This window comes from Aythya marila (assembly GCF_965140915.1).
Source record: "Aythya marila genome assembly, chromosome: 4".
Taxonomy (NCBI): Eukaryota; Metazoa; Chordata; class Aves; order Anseriformes; family Anatidae; genus Aythya; species Aythya marila.
In genome coordinates, this window is record NC_139045.1 from 14,442,803 (window position 1) to 14,463,823 (window position 21,021).

General features: G+C 45.3%; 1 protein-coding gene across 7 annotated transcripts in view; it reads right to left on the reverse strand.

The window, feature by feature from the left end:
• Window positions 1–10,911, reverse strand: part of EPHA5 (EPH receptor A5) — a 191,012-nt gene extending 180,101 nt beyond the window's left edge. For all 7 annotated transcript variants that reach the window (XM_082759327.1, XM_082759325.1, XM_082759326.1 and 4 more), the window contains exon 1: window positions 10,745–10,911. In XM_082759327.1, the coding sequence (XP_082615453.1) occupies window positions 10,745–10,874 (130 nt within the window). In that variant the 5' untranslated portion in view covers window positions 10,875–10,911. The remainder of the gene's footprint in view (window positions 1–10,744) is intronic.
• Between the last annotated feature and the right edge of the window lie 10,110 nt (window positions 10,912–21,021).

A 21,021-nucleotide genomic window follows, 5' to 3' on the forward strand; every position in this document is an offset into this window, starting at 1 on the left:
AAAAGCTGAATCTCTCTGGTTTCACCCACAAAAAGGAAAAAAAAAAAAAAAAAAAAAAAAAGACTAGGGGTCTCAGGAGCAGCAGAAGCAGTTCTTCCCCATCAAACCCGAGACAACCAGCAGCAAACACTTGGCCATGGCTATCTGGTAGCTCAGGAAAACCTCCAGCTACATGCTTAAGGTTTATGTATTTTTGGAGGTCCAACGCCAGCTCCTGCACAGCTCAGGAGCCCTGGGCCAGCCCCAGTGCTGTAAGATACCCCACAGGCATAACCCAAAGCTGTACACACAGCCCTGGGGATGCAGGCAAGCTCATCCCACTGAAGAAGTCTCTCCAGAAACTGCTAGTGGCTCTGCCTGCCCCATAACCTTAAAAACCTCTAGAATAACAGAACTCATTTATTCCCACTTCCTCTCTCCTTGGCATCAGCGAGACGTGTCTGAACGAGCGAGAAACCTCAGAGCCCATAAGCACACTTAGCACCTGTATCTCTGCCAGAGCGCTTGCAGGAGCCACATGCATACATTCAAAAAATGTTTTTTTGCTCATCTCTACCGGCAGTGCATCCATCCCACAAGCCCTAATTATTTCTAATGCTCAGTCAAGGGGAACACAAAACCGCACAGATCTATATCATCATTAACTTCCATGCCTTCAGGGTAGGATAAATGATGATTAAGTCTAAAGTCATACCACAGCCTTTTTTTCTTCTTCCTTTTTTTTTTTTTTTTTTTTTAATACAGAATAATAGCCAGGGGAATTTGCATACACTCTTGTTCTCAGACAGGCTGCTTACTACGGGTGAGCAATCAAGTTGGAATAAAACCAGAAGCGAGCTAAACCTTTGCCCTGAACTCTAGCTGGTGAATTAACAGTGTTTCTTCACTCACGGATCCCTAGCAGGCGATTGGACCTGACTTTTTACTCACATGTCCTCGTCGCACTCATACCACAGGCATTTAGCAGCTTCACCATGACGACACGAGGACTGTGGCTGGGGGGAAGCACACGAAATGCCAGAGCCGACAGCATTCAGCGCTGACCTCAGCCAACGCATCTGCCCACACGGCGCAGCGGCCCAGCTGGTGCTGCCACCCAAGACACGGAGCCACGTGGCAGCAGCAGATTGCACAGCCGAAAACAGGGCAGGTCTACCTCGACAGCACCACGGCTGGAGTTGGAGCCACCAGTTCATGGACTTCTGGTCACAGCACCTCAGTGGAAGGGCTCCTCCGGCTCTGGATCAGCCCAAGGAGCTGCAATTCCTCTGCTCCAGTTTCAGGCAGGGAAAGGAAACAACCTGGAAAACAAAAATCCCCCAACCACCAGGATAAAAGTGCTCGTGATCCTGCCAGCCAAACATCCTCAGGCCATGCTGGCATCCAAGGATCCACCAGGAAAATGCTCGTGGCTCAACCTGGGGAAAAGTCTCCGCAGGCATACCAAGGACTCAATCCTTCTGGGCTGCAACAGTCTTTGAGCTGATTTCCAGTAAATCCTTATACATCAGCACCAGTTGCAACCCAAAGTTAACCACGAGGCATACCCTAGTGAAGTTATTCATGCCAAATCACTCCAGAACAGGCAGAACGGTCAAGACAGCATGAACTGATGGATTTTACATCAGGAAGCCATAAAGCCATATGAAACTTTTATTTATTTATTTATTTCACTGAAATAAAACTGAAGAGGAAAAAAGTATCTTTGACCAAATCGATACCCCATCACAACATGAACGGGAGTGAAGAAACCTTCACTTAGAGCCTGAATAAATATTTCAAAACATCGCATCGTTTCATACCTAGCACGTTCCTGAAGAAAGACACTTGAATGAAAATGTTTTTGTTTTAAGAAGCTGAAACAAAACACCGCTTTAATACATTTGTTATTAATTCAACAGGAATCCAAGCCCTGTTTTCAGTAACCTGCGTCTGAACTCCTGCACGAAAAAAGGTGCGAATCCAGTGAGTGGCTCCTGCATCCTCAAGGCTCCTGCATCCTGCAGCTCCCGGCCTCCTCTGCACAGCCCTCCAGGCATCGCAGCCTTCCCACCCAGCCCGCTGCCTCTGCTCTCCTCTCTCCCTGAGCCCAAGGCAGGGGGCACGGCTGCCAAACACATCACTTCTGCCTGAGCTGCTTTCTCCTCCTCCTGCGTACCTCCCCGGCCTTCCTCCCGTGCTCCTGGAGTCCACAGCACTACCAAGGCACGCCAACTGCAAAGGACTCTCCATCATCATGAGTCAAAGTTTTTCTGCTTCATCAATCTTCGCCGCTTTTATCGCGGTGTTGTTGCCATTCATTTCCCAACTGTTTTCCCTGTTGTGCCAAGTATTTCTTCAAAAAGTATAAATCCAAGGCACTCCAACAAGTGACAAGTCAAAAATAATCCAAGAAAGCAAAAACAAATGAAGAAATAAAACTCCTGAAAGAAATCAAAGCCATCAGGAAACAGATGTTTTGTATTAATTAGCTACACTGAGTTGAGACCAAAAAAATAAGCAGGCAAGAGCCTCGGAAATATTTCCATCAGTGGAAACCAAGCTAGAGTAGAGTGCAAGCTGTAGCAGTACCTATTATTTATAGCCCACTGGAGGAAGAAAAAATACACTACTTAATGAACTTGCAAACTAATATTAACTGCAGATTTATATTTTATTATGTTGGCTTCGTTCTGCTTTTAGTTTTCTCATGATTCCCTTTTATAGCAAGTGCCAAAATGCTAGAATCTGCATCGCAGATCCGTAGGTTTTTAAGGCCAGATGGACAACTGCAATCATAACACTGGCCAGGAAATTTTACTCGGTGTCTTTTGCATCATGCCTGTAATTTCTGTTTGAACATACTGTTTACAAGGGGGGCAAGACTGCCTTTGGTCAAAGCTCTTTGGGTTGGCTGCATTTTTTCCGCAGGCACAACACTGGCCATAGCACCTGGGTGTGGGACCAGAGGCACACTTCATGACTGGACCCATTAAAACAAACAGAAAAGTGCCATTTTTTTCCCCTTTCAAGGATTTGCTCTCGAGACAAGAGGCAGTTGTTTATTCCACCCACCATACTTAACAGAAGTGGTCAGAAAGATTATTTATTTGACTCCAAAGTGCCTGGAAACTTCCAGTATAGTTTGCCACACTCACAGCTCTCTGGAGCAAGAAAACACCAGTGCTGCCTGCAGACCCCACTCCCAAGGTATCTGCAAGTGGCTGAAGGACACAACCAGTTTCCCTGAGACCCTCCTTAAAGCAAGCACCTTATTAAGCACACAAATGAAGGCCTAAAATCCCAACAGATTCCCAGTGCAGTCAAACCACCTGCTGGCAGCGCTGAAACGCGCCCTCGTGCTCATCCCTAAATCAGCACGCCACCAGCTAAAAGCAGGCTGAGCTCTGGCCTCAAAAGGGGTCCTCCAAGGCACAGGCATCAATCCTGTTACACTTCTAACTAAACTCAGCAAAGGGAAAGAAACTCACCAGGCACATCCAGAGTTGTCAAGGCTGTCAGCTTTCACTACCAGTGGACTTGCAAGACCTCACTGTCCGGCACCAATAAAGCCTTCCTGTTGACAATAATGACTACTCTGCTGCCACTGAGTTCGCTCAAGTAGAAAAAAGGGAACTGACATAATGCTTAGATAGCATTCGGGAGCAAAAAAATGTTTAAGATGATCTATTGGCTTTTCAGGGGGCTGACAGTTTATCCCTTCTGCTTCAGAAGAGGGTAGAGGCTGCTAGTGGGAAGAGCACGCTGCCAACACATTTTAGGAAGGAATTGTGTTTGAACATTAGCAGAGCGAAAGTGGATAAACCGAAATGACTAGATTCTGGAGAAATTAACTTAAAGGCAAATATGCAGATAATTTCAAGTAGTTTCACCGTTTTGGCACATGCAAAGCAGTCAGAAACTGACAGAAGTCCACCCAGAAACATCCTGAAATGCACATTACTGATCCTGAATAATTAATTTACTCCCAAATGTTTCTCTACCCCCTCAGGGAGCTACGAAGTTCAAACTTGTTCTGAATTTCTCCTTACAATAAGGGATCTGAATTAGAGAACCTAGGAGTTAACATTTCAGAAAACACCTTGGTGCTGCCCACCACACCTCAGTGTAGCAGCTGGCACAAAATCCTGCAACCCCAGGGTCCTGCTTTCTCTTCTACAGGCTCCCTGGGTGACCTAGGGTAAATCCCAAGGGATTTACATGCCTGAATCCCACACTGCACATCTGAAAATACCTGCTTGGCCTCCTAAACCTGGCTCTTAACCTCCCTGGGTAAGCCTGTTTCCTCTCCACACACACCCCCAGGCACAGCTTGCTCTGCCCACGAGCACACAACCTCAACCCTGAGGATGCTCAGGAGCTTGAGGGAGGGAAGAACAGGGACAGGAGTTACCCCGTCACCCTCAGAGCTGCCAGGCCTGCTCACAGAGGTGTTCCCCATGACACTACGTGCTGCCTCACCTCCTCCAGGAGAGCTGTCCCATCCAGCCAGCTCCTGGCCACCTGAGCAGCTCAACCTGCTCAAAGTCCTCCTCGCAGACCTCCTGCACGACTCAAATCCCATCACAGCATCCCCAGCAAGACTGCCACGGGATGTGCTGAAGCCCCAGCACGCTTTTTCTGTCCCAAAGCACATTTAGTCCTGTTTCCAAAGAGCAGAGGCAGGACGGCTGTGCTCACACGCACAGCACAGCACCCTCACCCACAGCAGGCAACAAGCCATCAGCCCTCTGCAAGCAGCCACCCCACGACCCCTCCTGAACCCAGAAGTCGAGCGCTGCGAGGCCGTGCTCCTGTCCCCTCCTGCCCAGCTTCCTCGCAGGAGAGAGGGATAATTGCTTCCTACCTCCACCAGGATAAGCACATTAAGCCTTTGGAGAGACTCAGATACCGCACCGGCCAAAGCCACAGCAAATACCAGAGCTGAGACTGTAAAAGAGAATAATAGGTCAAAAAGACAACTAAAAGGGTAACAAATCCCTACGGACCTCAGCTGCCGAGAGCCTGGTGCTAAGAGTCTGCCGATACAGCTGGCTGGAAAAGCTGCTGGGGCACCAAAGGGCTGCACTTGAACAAAACCTGTCACCTTCGTGTCCTGCCAGCCAGAGAGGAGGTGAGGGACATGCATGATGCGAGCAGAGGGCAATTCATCTCTCAGCTCTGTTCGTGCCAAAAAAAATGAGACATCTTAAGTACAAAACGTATTTTCAAAGAAAAAGTGAATGCTAATTTAAAATACACAGCAATTTTACTAAAGCGATCAAAGAAAATGAGTTTTGCAAAAAATTGAAAAAATTGCTCATTGCAGCACAATCATTAACTTCCTAACATTAGTTTTTTCTATATTTATCAATACTGAGAAAAGAAATATTTCCCGTGCCAGTTCACTCAGGCTGAACTCAGGCCCCACAGCTCACTAATCCTCATGGTCTGCGAGGAAGGCGCCCTTGACAGAAATTTCAGTTCTGTTTAGATGTTTTACTATAAGCACAAAGGTTTTTTTCTACTTCTTTTTGAAGCCTTTTTAATGGATAGCAGCCCGAGCACCCACTGAAAAGCTGCATGAAATGTCTTCCACAGAAGTGAGCACTTGATAACAGAAATTCACTACTTCTACCAAAATGAAGTTTGTGCCTTTTTTTTTTTTTTTTAAACATCCCTTTCTCCCTTGGGAAAAAAAAAAAAAAAAAATCGCTTTCTTCTTTCCAGGCAGGGTCTCAATTTTCTGACATCCCTTAGCCACGGCTAAAGCTCACCTCTATTCACCAGAACAATGGAGCACTTGCTAAAAGCTTGCTTTCAACTCCAAGCCATATGAGCTGGGGGGGTCCAGCAGCCCCACTTCCATTCCAGACCCCAAATACAACAGCATCCAGCACCACTGCTCAGCTGAGGGATTCCTGCTGCTCCTTCTCGGGCTGGGGACTCCACAGTGGCTCAGCACATGATGGAAGCAAGGATTTCTGCAGAAGCAACATGGAAATCCTCAGGACAGTAAAGCAGCTAGATCAGAGAGCGAGGCACCATGTAACGAACTGCCCTGGCTCTGCAATTTCTGGAAGATTTGACGAAATCCTGCTCCTACCTTCCCTCTCATGGCTTGCTACAAAACGCATTGTTTGTTTGCAGTAAGTACACATTTCGTTACGGGTGAGATCTCGCTTTCTTATTTCACAGCAACAGAAGAGCAGACGTGGAGATGGACGGCGCGTTGGAGCCAAAAGCGTTAGGTAACTGTGGGAGAGATCACGGAGGAGGGGGAAGAAGCTGTCAGACAAGCCCACTAGCTGTTCTCCTTCCCCCATGGTACCTGTCAGTTTATCCATCTGTAAATTGATTTGCAAATAGCTGCTTTATACATCAAATTATGGTGTCAAACATTTACCATGCTATAAGCTGACGGTCTGTCAGTGGCTCCGTTTAAGACAGTTTGCTTGTTTTCCACTATTTATTACATTTTTTAAAATATGCCTCAAAAAGAAATAGGTACTATATTGAAGTCAATTTTTGCTATTGTTTATTTCCCTTTTTTTCCAACATGTGTCATTAGGCAGCAATGCTTTTAGTCATGTACTAGAAAGTGCTGCGTTTCAAATGCTGTTTTTACTGTCAAAAGGATAGCAGTTCCCATTATAAAATCATGACAGAGCCATTCTGAACCTCTTGAAAAGGCATACATCACATCAGCCTGATCCCAAAAAGACCATTAGACATGAGCTGTCCCTCCTCATTCCAGTAATTCCACTGCAGTAAATTTGAAAGTTAATGGGATTACTCCTATGAGTAAAATAGGTGCACAGCACCAAGGCTACACACTAACGTTACGGTAAGTGTATAGGGGATGGTTCCAATACACAAAAAGAACAAATCCCTCCTCAAAAAGTCCTTATAAAGCACTGCTGATGGGCTGAAACGCTTCCAAGATGAACAATTCTGCATACTCAACATAACTGCTTGCTAGCAGCACTCAGGACCTACAGAATCACAAAAAAATACAATAGTTGAAGCACACGAAGCCAAGCCAGTAGGAGAAACATAAGAAATGTCTCATATTTATTTCTACCCAAAGCATTAGGCTGATTGAAATAGACTGATAGGAAAACGAGGAGCATCTTCACACCTACTTCTACCAAACACGTGAAATACTCCTTGAAAAGGGACTTCATTCATCTTTAACAATCAACATTGTTATACCTAAATAGGCATTTGTGTGGTGTTCCATGACAGAAATGAGACATTGCCCCAAAACAAAACACGCTTGAGTCAACATACTTCAAACATGGAGGCTCGTTCCATGCTCCGCCATGAATAATCTGCAAATTATAACCTTCCTCTATGTTTGCCTGTACCGGACCCACCCCTTTAATTGTATTCATTTATTCAAATTAAAAATGATACATGAAGACAAACCGAGCTTCAAAAATTCCCACAAGAATTCAGAGGAGGAGGATTGAATGCAGGAGCTTACGAGCAGAAGGCTATTCTTCAGCTCAAGTCCCTGAAACAAATGCAACACATATTACAAAGTCACATTGGCTTTGCCTTCCTCACCTTTGTCTAAGTCACAGCCATTATTTCAAACCATATTTCTTTTCATCTGCTTTCACAATATACCCTGTTGGAACAGCGCTGCCTCCTCAAAAGCCCTGAAATTAAATATTCCTTTTTATTTAATGACAATTATGCTCGCATGTTGTTGAGCTACTCTGTTACAAGAAATCAGAAGATGCAATGTATCCCATTCTTTTAAAAATGAACTCCATCCTTTTAAAAATTTGCCCACATGACACTTTCTAAGGTCATCTGGGTGATTTCCAAACCAATCCAAATCCATGGGCGACGTGTAACAAATCATGCTGAAGTTGGGGCTGGTGCTAGGGGTCTTTAGACAATTCCTCCGTTCATTTTGTGTTTTGCCTAAATAATATACAAAAGCCACTTCCCAAGCCCTGGCACTTCCAGCAGAATGATTTAAAACGTGCATTTTTAAACCAAAGGAGGTGCAGGAAACCCATTCGGATATTCCAGGGCTGTCTCTTGTGCCTGTGACAGGTCAGAAGTTGCTGCCAGCAGAAAAAAAAATAAAATAAGAGATACAGCCCACACAGGAAATCTATTCGGGTTTACCCACTGTCACTTCAAAATTACAAGGCTCCCATAAATATACAGCTCAGGTAATTGCAGTATCAACAGTGCTTCAGACGGGGAGGGGGGAAGCAATGTATTTCCGATTGTTATCACAACACCCAAACGCATTTTATTTCTGCAAGGAAATGTTTGATCAAACGCGATGGTAACTGGAGGGCAGCAGTTCCCTGCACATTTTCAGAGCTGATGCATTTGAAAGTAACAAACCCCTCGTGAAATTCTGGCGTTTCAAAATTCTGCAGTATTTTCATGGTACAATGTGGAATATTTTCACGGTGATAAATTTCTGAATTTGAAAAAAAAAAAAATTAAAAAAAACAAACAAACAAACAAAAAAAAAACAATCAAAGGGAAGAAGGAAAACTCTGATGCCAATGAATGAACTCTGCTGAAGAGTTACAAATAACGGCTAAACAATACCTGGAACATGAAATAGCACTGAGCATTCATCCTTCAAGGCATATTTTGCTTTTGATACATAGCCTGAGAAAAGGCAACTGAAATAAAAATTGCTTTTATTTCCCTTTCATAGAGAAACCTGGCAGAAATTCAATTCAGTTTCCCCAATGTATATTCTAAAATCTATAACTGGAGATATCTAACATTTACAATATAGGCTAGGCACTCGATACTTCCCCATAAAAATGGCAGAAGCTTCAGAAACTCAGCTGTGCTTTCCAAAAGCTATTTCCATGCTACGGAACCCAAACACTGAATTTACTTTCCTCCCCTCCAAATCTTAACCTAGATTTTTTTAGAGTGCTTTCCCCTAAGTCTCTCTCCACTAGAGGGTAAAACAGAAATTCAGGCACTGTGAATTGTTAACGGCACGTATCTTATCCTACAACATCACTGCGTATTACAGTAAGATGTAGAGAAATAAACGTGACACAGAGCGTAAGAAAATAGTAATTATGAGAATTTACCATCCTCTATGCAACTACATGTGTTAGGTACCAATACAGCACAAGTTATCAGCTAGGTGTTTTTTTAACCACGGCGAGTAAGATGAGGGCACACAACGAGACCCAGGAAAACCAAGACAAGCAACTTTTAAAAGCATTCACAGTTCTGAGACGGCTCCCTCCATCCAAGCACAAGCAAAGTTTCCGACCAGCTGAATGTGACAACTGACCCCAGGGGAGGATCTCTCTCTACGGGGCCTGAAAGCAGCCTGGGTTTGAACTTTTCAAACCCGAATCAGTGACAAGCGGCAGCGGCAGACGGCGAGGCGGGCTGGCTTCAGTGTCTGAGGTTTCTCTCTCATGCAGTCGGATTCACACACTGCAGGGTGAGCCGTTCCCAGAAGCAGACCCGCTCGGTTGTAATTGGCAAAGGAGACATGCTGCGAGAAGCACTTGTCAAATAATGCTTGTTTACAAATAAATCTCCTAGCAGCAAAGGACAGCAGCTATCGAGCAAGTTCAGGTCCACAGTCAGACCCCCCCCGCCACCACCAGCAGGGTTTTTAGCTTTGCATTTACTGAAGAGACAGAAATTAGAGAGCGGCAGTCAGAAAAGCAGGAGGAGAGAGACCGCGAAGCAAACGCTCACGCTGCTAATCATCGCTGTAACGTTCCCCCGCAACCTCCCTGTAAAGATGCCACTGAGCCAGTTTGCTCAGCAGTTTCATTAATCGTTTCCAGCCCTGCTTCCTATGTACGCCGCCTGCCCGCTAGCGCAGAGGCACCTCTGCGCTCGGGGAACGGTCCCGCTGACTTGGGCAGCACCGTCTGCATTTTCCAAAAAAATGGAAAAGATGCCCGAAACGGGGCCCTGAGCATTCCTTGGCCCCTCGGCACCGCGTTGGGGAGCCGGGGAAGGTGCAGGATGGGGAAGAGGGAGGCGAGCGATGGGAAGCGCCTGCCACAAGCAGCCTCCTGGGCCATCGCTCCCAGGGGTGAAATCACCCAAAAACCACATGGGGGCAGAAGGATCGGGCCCACCTCTACCTCAAACCGAGGCGAAGCCAAAGCTCGGCATCTCTGCAGGCAGCAGAGCGGCATCTTCCCCTCCCTTTACTTTTGGGAAGCCGCGACCCGCATCGTTTGCGCTCCCCGGAACACATCGCAGCTCGCTGCTCACCGCCGGCCACATCGCTGAGGCTCTGGCCAGCGTTTTCCTGCACCCTCTGAAGGAGTTTCACAAATAATTACAGAAAAAAAAACAAAAGGAAAAAGGAAAAAAAACAGCCTGCGACGAGCAAGCAGCATCCCTTCAGGATGCTCAACTTCCCCGTCCACCGCTTCCACCTCGCAGCCTGCCGTGAATGCGAAATATTTATGTTGTAAAGATTCAAGCAGTGCCCAAACCGGGTAGAGGGGAAGGAGACAAGTCCAATTTGGAAGCCTGGCAGTGGCCGTGCCAGGCAGGGCAGCCGATCACACGCTTTTTGCCCTCTGTCTCCCCACCACCATCCCCAGCTCTGAACGCACCGAGGGCGCGCACCGCAGCCCCCCAACCCTCGGAGCCTCACCGAGACACCCGTGCAAGCCCCCCAAAAACAACCCCCAGCAGCTGCAGCCCTACAAACACACACACACACACACACCCCACCACCACCACCCTCCACCCCCGACGGCCCTGCCCCGCTCACCCTCGCTGCCGGGGCTGGCCAGCAGGCTCCGGAGCGCTGCGCACAGCAGCAGCAGCAGCAGCAGGCACGTCCAGCCGGGAGCCGGCGCCCCAGCGCGGCCAGCCCAGCCGCCACCGCCCCGCAGCCCCATCCCGCAGCCCCTCACTCAGCGCATGGGGCCGCGGGTGCTTCTCCCCCACCCCACCCGACCACCACCACCAGCACCACCCCGACCCCTTCCCCTCCCTCCCCGGCGCTGCCCCAGCTCGGGTCGGGATGGGACGGGGCGGGCTGGCAGCGCGGCTCGGCTCCGCTCCCGTCCAGCCGCCGCCGCCGCCGCGACTGGGGAAGGGAACCGGGGGCGGGGACGGGGGAGGCGGCCCCGAGCCGCCGCCGCCACAGCCACAGCCGCGGAGCCGCCCCTGACGGGGCGGACCCCGCCGCCACCGCCCTGAGGGGGGCCCTGAAATGGCGGCCACGCTGCCTGTGCCCGGCCCGGGCTGCCCCAAAGGGGTGTGGGGTCGGTGTGTGTCCCCCCACACCTCTCACTGAGATCCCACACCACAGCCTCAAGGGGTGCAGCCGGCCCCAGGCACAGCGGGGGGTCGCACTCCTCGCCCACAGAAGGGGAGGCTGCGATTTTAGGGTTGTCGCCACATCTGTGGTTGTCCCCACGCAGGAGAAGCTCAAGCAGCGTGAACTTTGTGGTGAAGCTGGTGCCCAGCTGACAGGCCGAAGGGGAGCTGCAGGTGTGTGCTGCTGCTGCCGCCTTCGGAGCACGGCTGTAATCCTGCGTGGTTTTGGGGGAAAAAGTTGTCGCCGGGTTTTGCTCAGCAGAGCCCTGGTTGTCACTCTCGCCTCATCCTCCTCAAAATAAATAAATAATCAGAAATTGACTGCTGGATGTTTATTCAGTTCCTCACTGGAGCCAAGAGCCCTCGAGGAGACTTCCCTCCAGATAAGTGAATGAAGACAAAATTGAGCCTGGTAGCTGCACAAGCAACGAAGTTAAGGGGTGATCTCCTCCATTTCACTGTGCTGTCTGTAGGTACGCTTGTCAAAATACCTCCACACCACTGCCCTGCCTCAGCTCCTGCATTTCAGCTAGGCCAGTGTTGTCCAAATCGCAGCATTTACAAGTCCATGCTGGCCCTAGCAAAGTTAGAGACTATTCTCTTTCGTTTCCCCAGCACCAATATTTTGTTCATATTAGAAAGGCAGTAAGTGAAGACTGAGTACCTGCAAAGGTATTCTGAGCAAGACTCCCCCCACGAGGCAAGTTTCAGGTTCAGGACTGAAAAAATAAGAATAAAAAAAATGCAAATTACATTATGAAACACCTAAACAAAGGCAGAATTAAAAGGAGACCTAAATGCCCAGTTTTCCATGTCCTGTCTTTAACCAGGAACTTCCGATCACACAGAGCTCTCTACATTGGCAATGCTCACTTTTTCCTCTTGGCCCTAGCACCATATACAAACCTCAGCTATTGCCAAAATATAAACATAGTCCTGGACTGTATCATGCATGTTATTTTTCTACAGCATTTGCTCCTGATGCAAGAGGATTCTGTGCATCACAAGTTATTCAACATTTGTACTGCCACCAGGAGGACAAGGAAGGGGCTTTGCTTTACAACATGAAGTGCGTAGCTGAAGCTGCCAGCCAAACGAAATGCATGGCATGCATCTGTTTACAGCAGTGAATCAGATCTTCACTATTCAAGTATTCCACTAATCTGTAGTTCAAAAGGACGAAGGTAATGCTGGGAGTAGTCTGATGGCAAAAGCTGCATGGCCAGATCCTCAGCTGGGATAAATTGCCATGACAAGGAACATTCGACCCCAGCCCTGCGTCAGATTTCAGATGGGAATAGCTCCGTGTGGAATACTCACGTCTAGGGCATGAAGAAGCACTGGTAAGTTTTACCCCCACACCACACCCAGAAATCACAAAAAAGGAGGAAAATGTCCTCAGAAACAGCATCTTGCTAGCATATTCAACAGGATCAGATGGCAAAGGAAAAAAAAAAAAAAAAAAAGTCAAGCTTGATGGGAGCTTCTACCAATTGAGGGGCAAGACAAGTGTTTGTTTTTTTTTTTTTTTTTTAAACATAATTTTATGTGGCAAACTTGTTTGCTCCCCATTTTCAGCTGCTGTTTGACAGTTGTTAACTGCTGTTTGGACTAGCAGGCTTATAATTCAGAGGCATTTCAGATGATATGTGACATTTTAATTTTCTAGGAAACACTGAGATGAGCTTCATATGATTCATAACCTATTTAAGAACAGCCACCTTGTTCTAGGTTTCAGCATCGCTGCCATTTTTTAATATTATTATTCTGCAGGAAACCAGCTCTTATTCCAAGATATGTGGTTTGTTTTTCATCCTTCCGGTGGCACAGGAAGAGTGTCTCAACCTCATTTCCCAGGTTGTCATTGAGTACTGCTAAAAAAAAAAAAAATAATAATAATACAGCGTTATAAAGTGATTGCCTCATTCCCTAGTGGAAACTTTTGCAACTTTATGTACTACCTCGTGGATTGTGTTTGGTGGAGCTCTGTCTTCCACAAACGTCCTTTCCTTTTTTCTATGACTCTTCTTAGTCACCTGCAGCAGGCAATCCTCTCCTGCCTTTTGCCCTTTCAATGCACCAGGGGGTCCTGAAAGAGAGGACAGATTTTTAGCAAAGCGCGGCAGCATTCCTGGTAGCCTTCTGTCAGCAGCCTACACTGAGTGCATGCCCCATCCTACTAGCTCAGCCACAGCAGCCAAGTGGTGAGGCTGAAATGCTGCACATTTCTAGTTTCTAAGCATCTTCCTCAGCAGTTCCCCACCAGAGGGAAGTGGTCCATTGTTCCTCGGAGTTCATGCATCAGAAGAGATGGGCAATCAGAAAGGAGCTGGGCATAGGATCCCTCACTATCTTCCACCAAAGGGTACATCTTTTATTTCGTTGAATAAAATCACTGTAAGAATCTCAAGGCATGGATCTCAAACTATTCCCAAAACTAAGCCATTTCGGGCTCGTGCCATTTCTCCCCACATCCAGCCTATATTTTGTATTAACTTCAAGTTGCTCTTCCTACATCTCATTAATTCATTTCTGCCCCCAACATTTCTGCCTTTTCACTTTTGCAAACAGTGTACCCTCTTAATCATTGCTTAGCTAAGGTCTCTATTTCTCATGAATCATTCCTATAGAGTGTTAGTAATACTGTTATACTCCAAATTCCCTCCAGTTTTCCCAACATCTCTCATAACAGTTTGCCCAGAAGTGCAATCATACTAAAGCCATAATAAGCAACTAGCTCTAAAATGGTTTTGTGTATAATGTCTGAAAATGACAGCTTTGCCCCATGTACCTTGCCACTTCATACCTAATTTCCTGTCAGCTATTACACATATTTTAAACTATTTTTTAAGCAAGACATCTTTTGCAGTAGTGCATTTCTGATTGTTTCCCTCAGATATGCAAAAGCTCATTTTTCCATGTTCAATTTTATTTCTCTACCACATATGTAGTTTCTTTCACATCATCTCCCTGTTCTGACCAGCTTCTAATTCTGCATTGCCAATTCATTTCATTGGCATGCCATTTACCCTATCATCAACAGGACACTCTGAAACAATAAACAAGTTTATCCTTCAGATTATATCAGGAACCCACAGCTGCCAACCAAATACATCCCTTGTATCATTATCCTTTGCTAAAGTGTAGTGGTAAAATACTTACTGCATCTCCATATTCAGTAGAGCCATTGTCTGAGAAAAGACTTAATTTCATACTTTCAGTATAAACAGTCCCACTGAAGCCATGTCTTCATTGCATTAATGGAATAGAAGCCCCACCCTATTGCAACAAATTGTTTAATTAGTCTGGAATATAATCATTTCCACATTCCTTTGAAAAGTCTTTTTTCCAAATGAATCAAGGAAGATGACACCTTTCAGGAATACGCTCATGAAATTTAGTCATCATGGTTTTTTTTTTTCCCCCACAAGCCCCTTGAAACAAAAGACCTACCTTCTATGCAAAAAAACATAACGCTTGTTAAAAGCAAAAGCAGTCTGGGAGCAGAAAGCAGCTTTGCATAGCAGACAGATATATTTGGATTGGTACCATGGCTGCAACTACAGTTTTAACACAAAATGGCTGTGTTCAAGAAACACCACAGCAGCCTACGTAGGACTGCAGAAAGCAAGAGATAGCCCCAGCAGACCATAGGAAAATCTGTAGTGGGGACAGTTGAACATCAAGTGCAGGTGGGCCACCCCTTGGCCAGATGAGGTATCTCAGTGATTGTGCCCCTTGGTCACTGCTGAAATCTTTGTACCTTGGTGCAGAGAAAGATGTTAACCAGCACACCAGTATTTGTGCGAAGGAAAATGAACAAGTGGCAAATAAAAAATTGCTTCTGCAAGTTCAAAACTCAGTCACTTGTGTGGTCTCAGCACCAATTTCTCTCTTCCCACCCCCACAAAACACAGGAGCTACTGGCAACTGAGCACTTAGGAAAATCTGTTCATTTCATTTACAGCCTGAAATTACATCCAAAGCCGTGAAAATCCATGGGAAAAACATGTGAATATTTGTCTCAGACATAAAAGGCTTAGAGAAAGCCTGACATTTCAGCCTGGCATTTCATTTTGGAGTGCTTCATCAGCAGCCTTTGGTCCTGATAAAATGCCCTCGACCTGGCAGCACACACCGCTGTTTGCAAATCCTGTGTCACTACTCCCTTCTACTGCTGCACTGCAGTGACCCCACAGAGCCAGATCCTAGGTGTTAAAATCACTGTCCATCGGCAAGCAAATGCCCAGGGTGCTCAACATATATCATTCCACAGGCTAATAATCTAGATTAGATTGATCAGCAAAATAATCCATGCCAGACACAGAAGCACACACTCCTGAGGACCGAGCATAGCAGCAGATAGAGCTGGCAGCACTTGGAGCCCACCCACTACTTATCAAGTATTGAGGTGTTTCTTTGCATCACACATTAAAGGGAACAAATGAAATGGCTTTGAATAGATTTATGGAGATATTCTAATGTAGAAAGTGGAGCACAGTAGAAAGTGCAAAGGCTAATATGATTACATTGTTAGCCCGGTATAAATTTAATAACGGACTCACTTCCACATTTCTCATCGTAAGCTATTTGCGTGCATCCACTAACTGCAATAGCTCAGCACCTCATGCTCTTGAATCCATCTTTCTGACCCACCCCTGTGAGGAAAAGCAGTGTTACCACTCCTGTACAGATAGACAGAAGCAGAAGAGATGTTAAAGATGCAGATAAAGATTACTGAATTGATTATGCCTCTTCTAGATCAGGGACAATGTCCTTAAAATATTAATGAAATGATCTTAGTCTTGTATCAATAAGAATCAGCAGATCTGAAGAGGAACTGGCTTATCTCCTCGAGACAGACGGGAGCTTTAGTAGGCACTGCATAAACTTGGGCAAGTGACTTGGATGCATCTGCAAGCACTAGAGTGCTTTGTGAAAACCCAGCCCTTGAGTAACTCACTCAAGGTCACACAGAAGGTGTGTGGCAGACCTGAACTGAGCTCAAAAGCCATTAAAGCATCCATTTGCTCTTCATTCTCACTTTTCCTTTTCCAGCATGTCATTTTGGATCAGGATCTATGCTAGCAAATACGGACATTACTGTAGTTCAAGGGTTCACATTCAGCACTTCACTCATTAAATGCACATTTGTTCAAGGTACAAACACAATAATGGATATAATGATGAAAATCACTATATTAATGTATCATTTAATAGTGCAGTACATTAATCTCCTACATACAGTGCTATCCAGAACTCGGTTCCTTTCTGAACTATGTTTCATAAGGTCAATAATACCTTCTTTAATCTCTAAGGGTAATCTGGATGGCTACCCTGAATGTCTTTGATCATAGGCAGACCAGTTTTGTTAACTCGAGCTGCTGCACTGTATTCCACACTAAGGCCAGCTAACTGCATCTATTCTCCAGTCATTTGAGGGAAGCAAATCCATTTCATCTCACCTCAATCCCTCCTCCAAGCAGAGCTGTTTGATGCTAACTTCTCTATCTCAACCTACTCCTAATGATTCCCTAAATAAATCACATCATTGTCAGTTACTTCATATCTCAAACACTTGGAAATGCTTAGCAATTTCAGCTGCCAACACATTCATTTAAGTTCTTGTGAGATGGCATCTGGATCACAGCTATAGTCTTTGAGTCCCTTCCATCAGCTAATTGCAACTGTTTTTAAAACGTGGGAGCATATTTATTTCTCTCCTTTCTTTGCAGTGTCAAGTTGTGCCATTAGGTAGACCCTGTGTTCCAAACTCAGAAATACTTAGCTTGCAAAACTCTAGCATCTCCTCACAGAGACATGCTTTAGCGAGTGTAACTATATATGTATACCTGCACGTGCATTATTTAATAGTTTTGAATAACAGAGGAACAAGGCGGGATTGGGACCAGCTTTCTGCAACAGACTGCCTCACATAACAAATCCTGGCACAAATATCACCTGGTGACATAGAATGCATATGTATGCATTGCCACTCAACTTTCTGTTAATTTCTTCCCTTATCCCATCCAAAAGTTGCAAACAAAAAACCTTACTAAAAAGCTTATCTGTAGTGTTAGTTGTTTGTTTTTAAGAGAAAAAAAAAAGGTAAAAAAAAACAAACTAGGTATCAGCCTTTAATATGCAACTTCCATGCAATTTGAAGGTCCAGTTGCCATAAAGACACGAGCCTTTCAGACACTTCTGTTTGTTACGAGGAAAAGCTACTCCTTCCATATCAGAACAGCTGGAACACTTAACTAGCTTTGCAACCAAGCTACAGGACTCAGGTGCATAGATAATGTTTTACTTCTGACACAGGTACCCTGAGTGATCCTGAGGAAGTTATTTTCTCAGCTGACAATATCCCCTTCAGGTGCAAGTAAAATCCTGCTAACAAAGATGTGCTTTAAAGGGTCAGCATTATGCCTGGATGAGGCTGAAACTCATTGAGGGTACACCCTCATCTAGGTCATTAATGAATGAAACCAAAATTTGAGTGGCCTTGCGCTGACACCTACCAGTTCCCTCAGCACTCAGGGTACATCTCATGAATTTACATAAGTCCAGCATAAGTATTCCCTGACCTGATTCTTTTCCACCAAGGGCACATCCTCCTTGTTCCATACTTTCCCCCAGTCTCTAGGAGCTGGGATTCCTGAAAACCAGTCTTAGCAGTAAAGAGAGACAAGCTGTCCCTTGACAGATTGAATTCTAGTTGGACTTTGGCTTTTCTAACCTCATCCCTGTACAAGGAGGCACTGTCTCTGTGTTCCTCCCAGTTCCCACTGAAATATTACCAGTGTACTGGACAGTACCGGAGCGTAAGCACACCATCTGCATCATGAGATGGCTATAAATAAGAACTGGCAGCTCATTACCAATTAGTTCTCCTTTTATAGCTTCTCCTCCTTGTTCTCTGAACTTCATTCCCCTTTCTGTCTTTTCTGAGATCATCCTGGCTCTGGCACCTTTGCTTAATCCCCACTTAATTCATCCTCCTATAGGTTCTGCCTTCCCATGTGCACACTCCCAGACACTTCTGGCTGCCTCTGTTTTCTGCCTTTAATTCTGCCCCCAGCTAAACAGAAGAGTAGGTGATTACAATTTCATTCAATCAGGAGGTGAAAGAGATGGGGGCACATGCACAGCAAGTAGAAAAAGGAGTGGCAATCAGATTACAGCTGTAGCCTAGAGCAGAATACTTTGTAATGTGAACTTGTAATGGGTCTCTGGTCTAGGGCCCATAATAGACATTTTACCCAGAGTGCAATAGCCACCCTAAGACATTTACTGCAGGAAATACTGAGCCTGGTATAAACATTTAAACTTTAATAAAACCATTACAGATGCACTGATTGCATAGCTCCTTTATACAGCGAAACTACGCACAGCAGCAAATAATGAAATGAGCAAAGCGGACAGAAGTCATTATCAGGCCATTTACATAAAGTTTAACTCAATGCTCAACCTCAGTCCAGCTTCTGGCCAATGTATTGTTGGGGTCCAGAAACTAGTCACTGGACAATAACCATCTCAAAATGCACCCCATCTTAGACATGCACCATACTATGCCAAGCAGTATGTTTAAGTCAAGCATCTTTCCTCTCCCATTTCATGTTCACAATATCCAAACCCTTCTCAAACAAGATTTTTGTGGGGCTACACATTGTTTCTGCACATGCTCAGAACCATTCCAACGTAACAAGCCAACTTACTTGTATTGAAAGTGACAAACATGACTCTGCCCACATATTAATAAAAGATTAAAAAAGGAATTTGGAAAGGAAGGAAGAATCAGGTCAGAAGGAGATGCAAACCTACCTCTGTCTTGCCGAAAATCACCCAGATAGTTGACCAGCCATTTGCACGTTTGGTCTTTCTGGCCCAACTAAGATGCAATTATTCCAAGCCAAGCCCTGTGTGCTTTGAGGGAAGCATTGAATCCACAGTCCCTCCTTTCTGGGCAAGTCCCCTAAGCAAAATGGGATTTTTACAGAAAATAAGCAGAGCTCATCTCAGAGATGCAGATCAGTGTCCAGGAGAGACCTGGATTCACACCTGGCCAGCATAAATATCTGCACCAAGGATAAATGTTTAGTAAAATTCTGAGCAAATGGGCTGATCATTGCACAGGGTAGAGGTGAACACTTCTGGGTTTTGTTTGTTTTCTGCTGCTTGTTGCTGGCAGGTGTTTTGAATCCATTGCTCCCACATCAAGCTCTCCCTATTTCATTTGCAGCAAATTGGCCTATCAACACTCTTCACAATCACCACTCTTGGATGTGGGCACTTACAAATTAGGTGGCTCCTCTGGGTATGAGTTAGCCCCTAATTTGGAAGTGGGAAGACATTCACAATCATGTTAGAGATAGAGAAGAGGCTGGTGCATGTCTGCCCATGTCTCCAGGAAAGCAGAACATGCTTAATTTTTATATTAGGAACTTTCTCAGTATTTTTCCTTCCAACAGAGGCAGAGAAACATACTGAGTAGGGAAAAAAATCCTAATAATGACAGGAGAGCTACACCAGCCATGAAGTCTCACTCAAGTACTGCTGAACATGGGAGGAAAGACTCCTGCTTCCTAGACCATATTTATAAAGCAATGCAGCTCTCTCCAGTCTGCAATCATTTTTTTTTTCCCTTTAGGATTAATCCAAGAATTTACATGAACTTCTAAAAGCAAGAAATGTAAACACCACTCAGTAAAACTATAAGGCAAACTTCTGTCATCGCTTTGTCTTCCATCCCTCTTCTGGAAGGAAATCTAGTGGTGACAAGCACAGAATGAAGTCCTGCATAAACTAGGCGCTGAAACAAAGCAACTATGCTTATGATACATGTGTTAGGAGATGAATAGGGTCACTTAAATGTGATACTAGCTCATAACATACTACACTTAATACAATTATTACTTTTTTTGACTAGGTCTGTTTTTTCTTTGGTATGACATCAAGGACTTTGCTGCACTGCCACTGACTTGCTCTGGTATTAGTCAAGTCCCCTGTATTTACATAGCTTGATAATCCATTGGCAAACAGCACATCATAATTGCTTTTTAACTTCTCCATTGAGACCAAAATTTTGTCTCTACATATATACCAACCTCTTTGCACAGCTGTCTGCACTTTGACTGGGGGCTGTTCTTTCCTGGTGCTCATATCCATCTATTTTGTATGTGGCTTCCACAAGATCAATCTAACTTCATTGCATCTGGCTAACAACTCAGTCCTGTCATCTCAAATTTCGTTCACAAAAACATTCATCTTCCATCGAAATAGAAGTCCGCTGTCATGGTCACCTTCACACATTTCCTGAGTTCACATTAAGAAAATGTTTGCTCAAGCAGTGAGCAGGGTTGGACAGTGAGTAGTGGAGAATTCAAAGCCATTTAGAAAAGTGCTCTTGAATTGACTCAAATAGTCTATTTCCAGAGATCTAGTTCCAGGAGGTCTGAGCCCCATCCTCGGCTCCCAGTTTTCAATGTAGAGAGCTTGATCACTCCCTCCCCAGCTCCATTTGAGCGCTAGGGTAAGGGCAATATGCAGCAGAACAGATGCTGTGGCAGGAGTGTGTTTACATGAAGCCGCTGACAGCAGATGCCAGCTTGTAAAATTAGCCAATAAAAATACCAGCATCACTGTTTACAACTACTCTGAGCAAGATGGGCTGCCAGCAAACTGGAAATCACATTGCACTGACACGCCAGGTTAGAGATACAG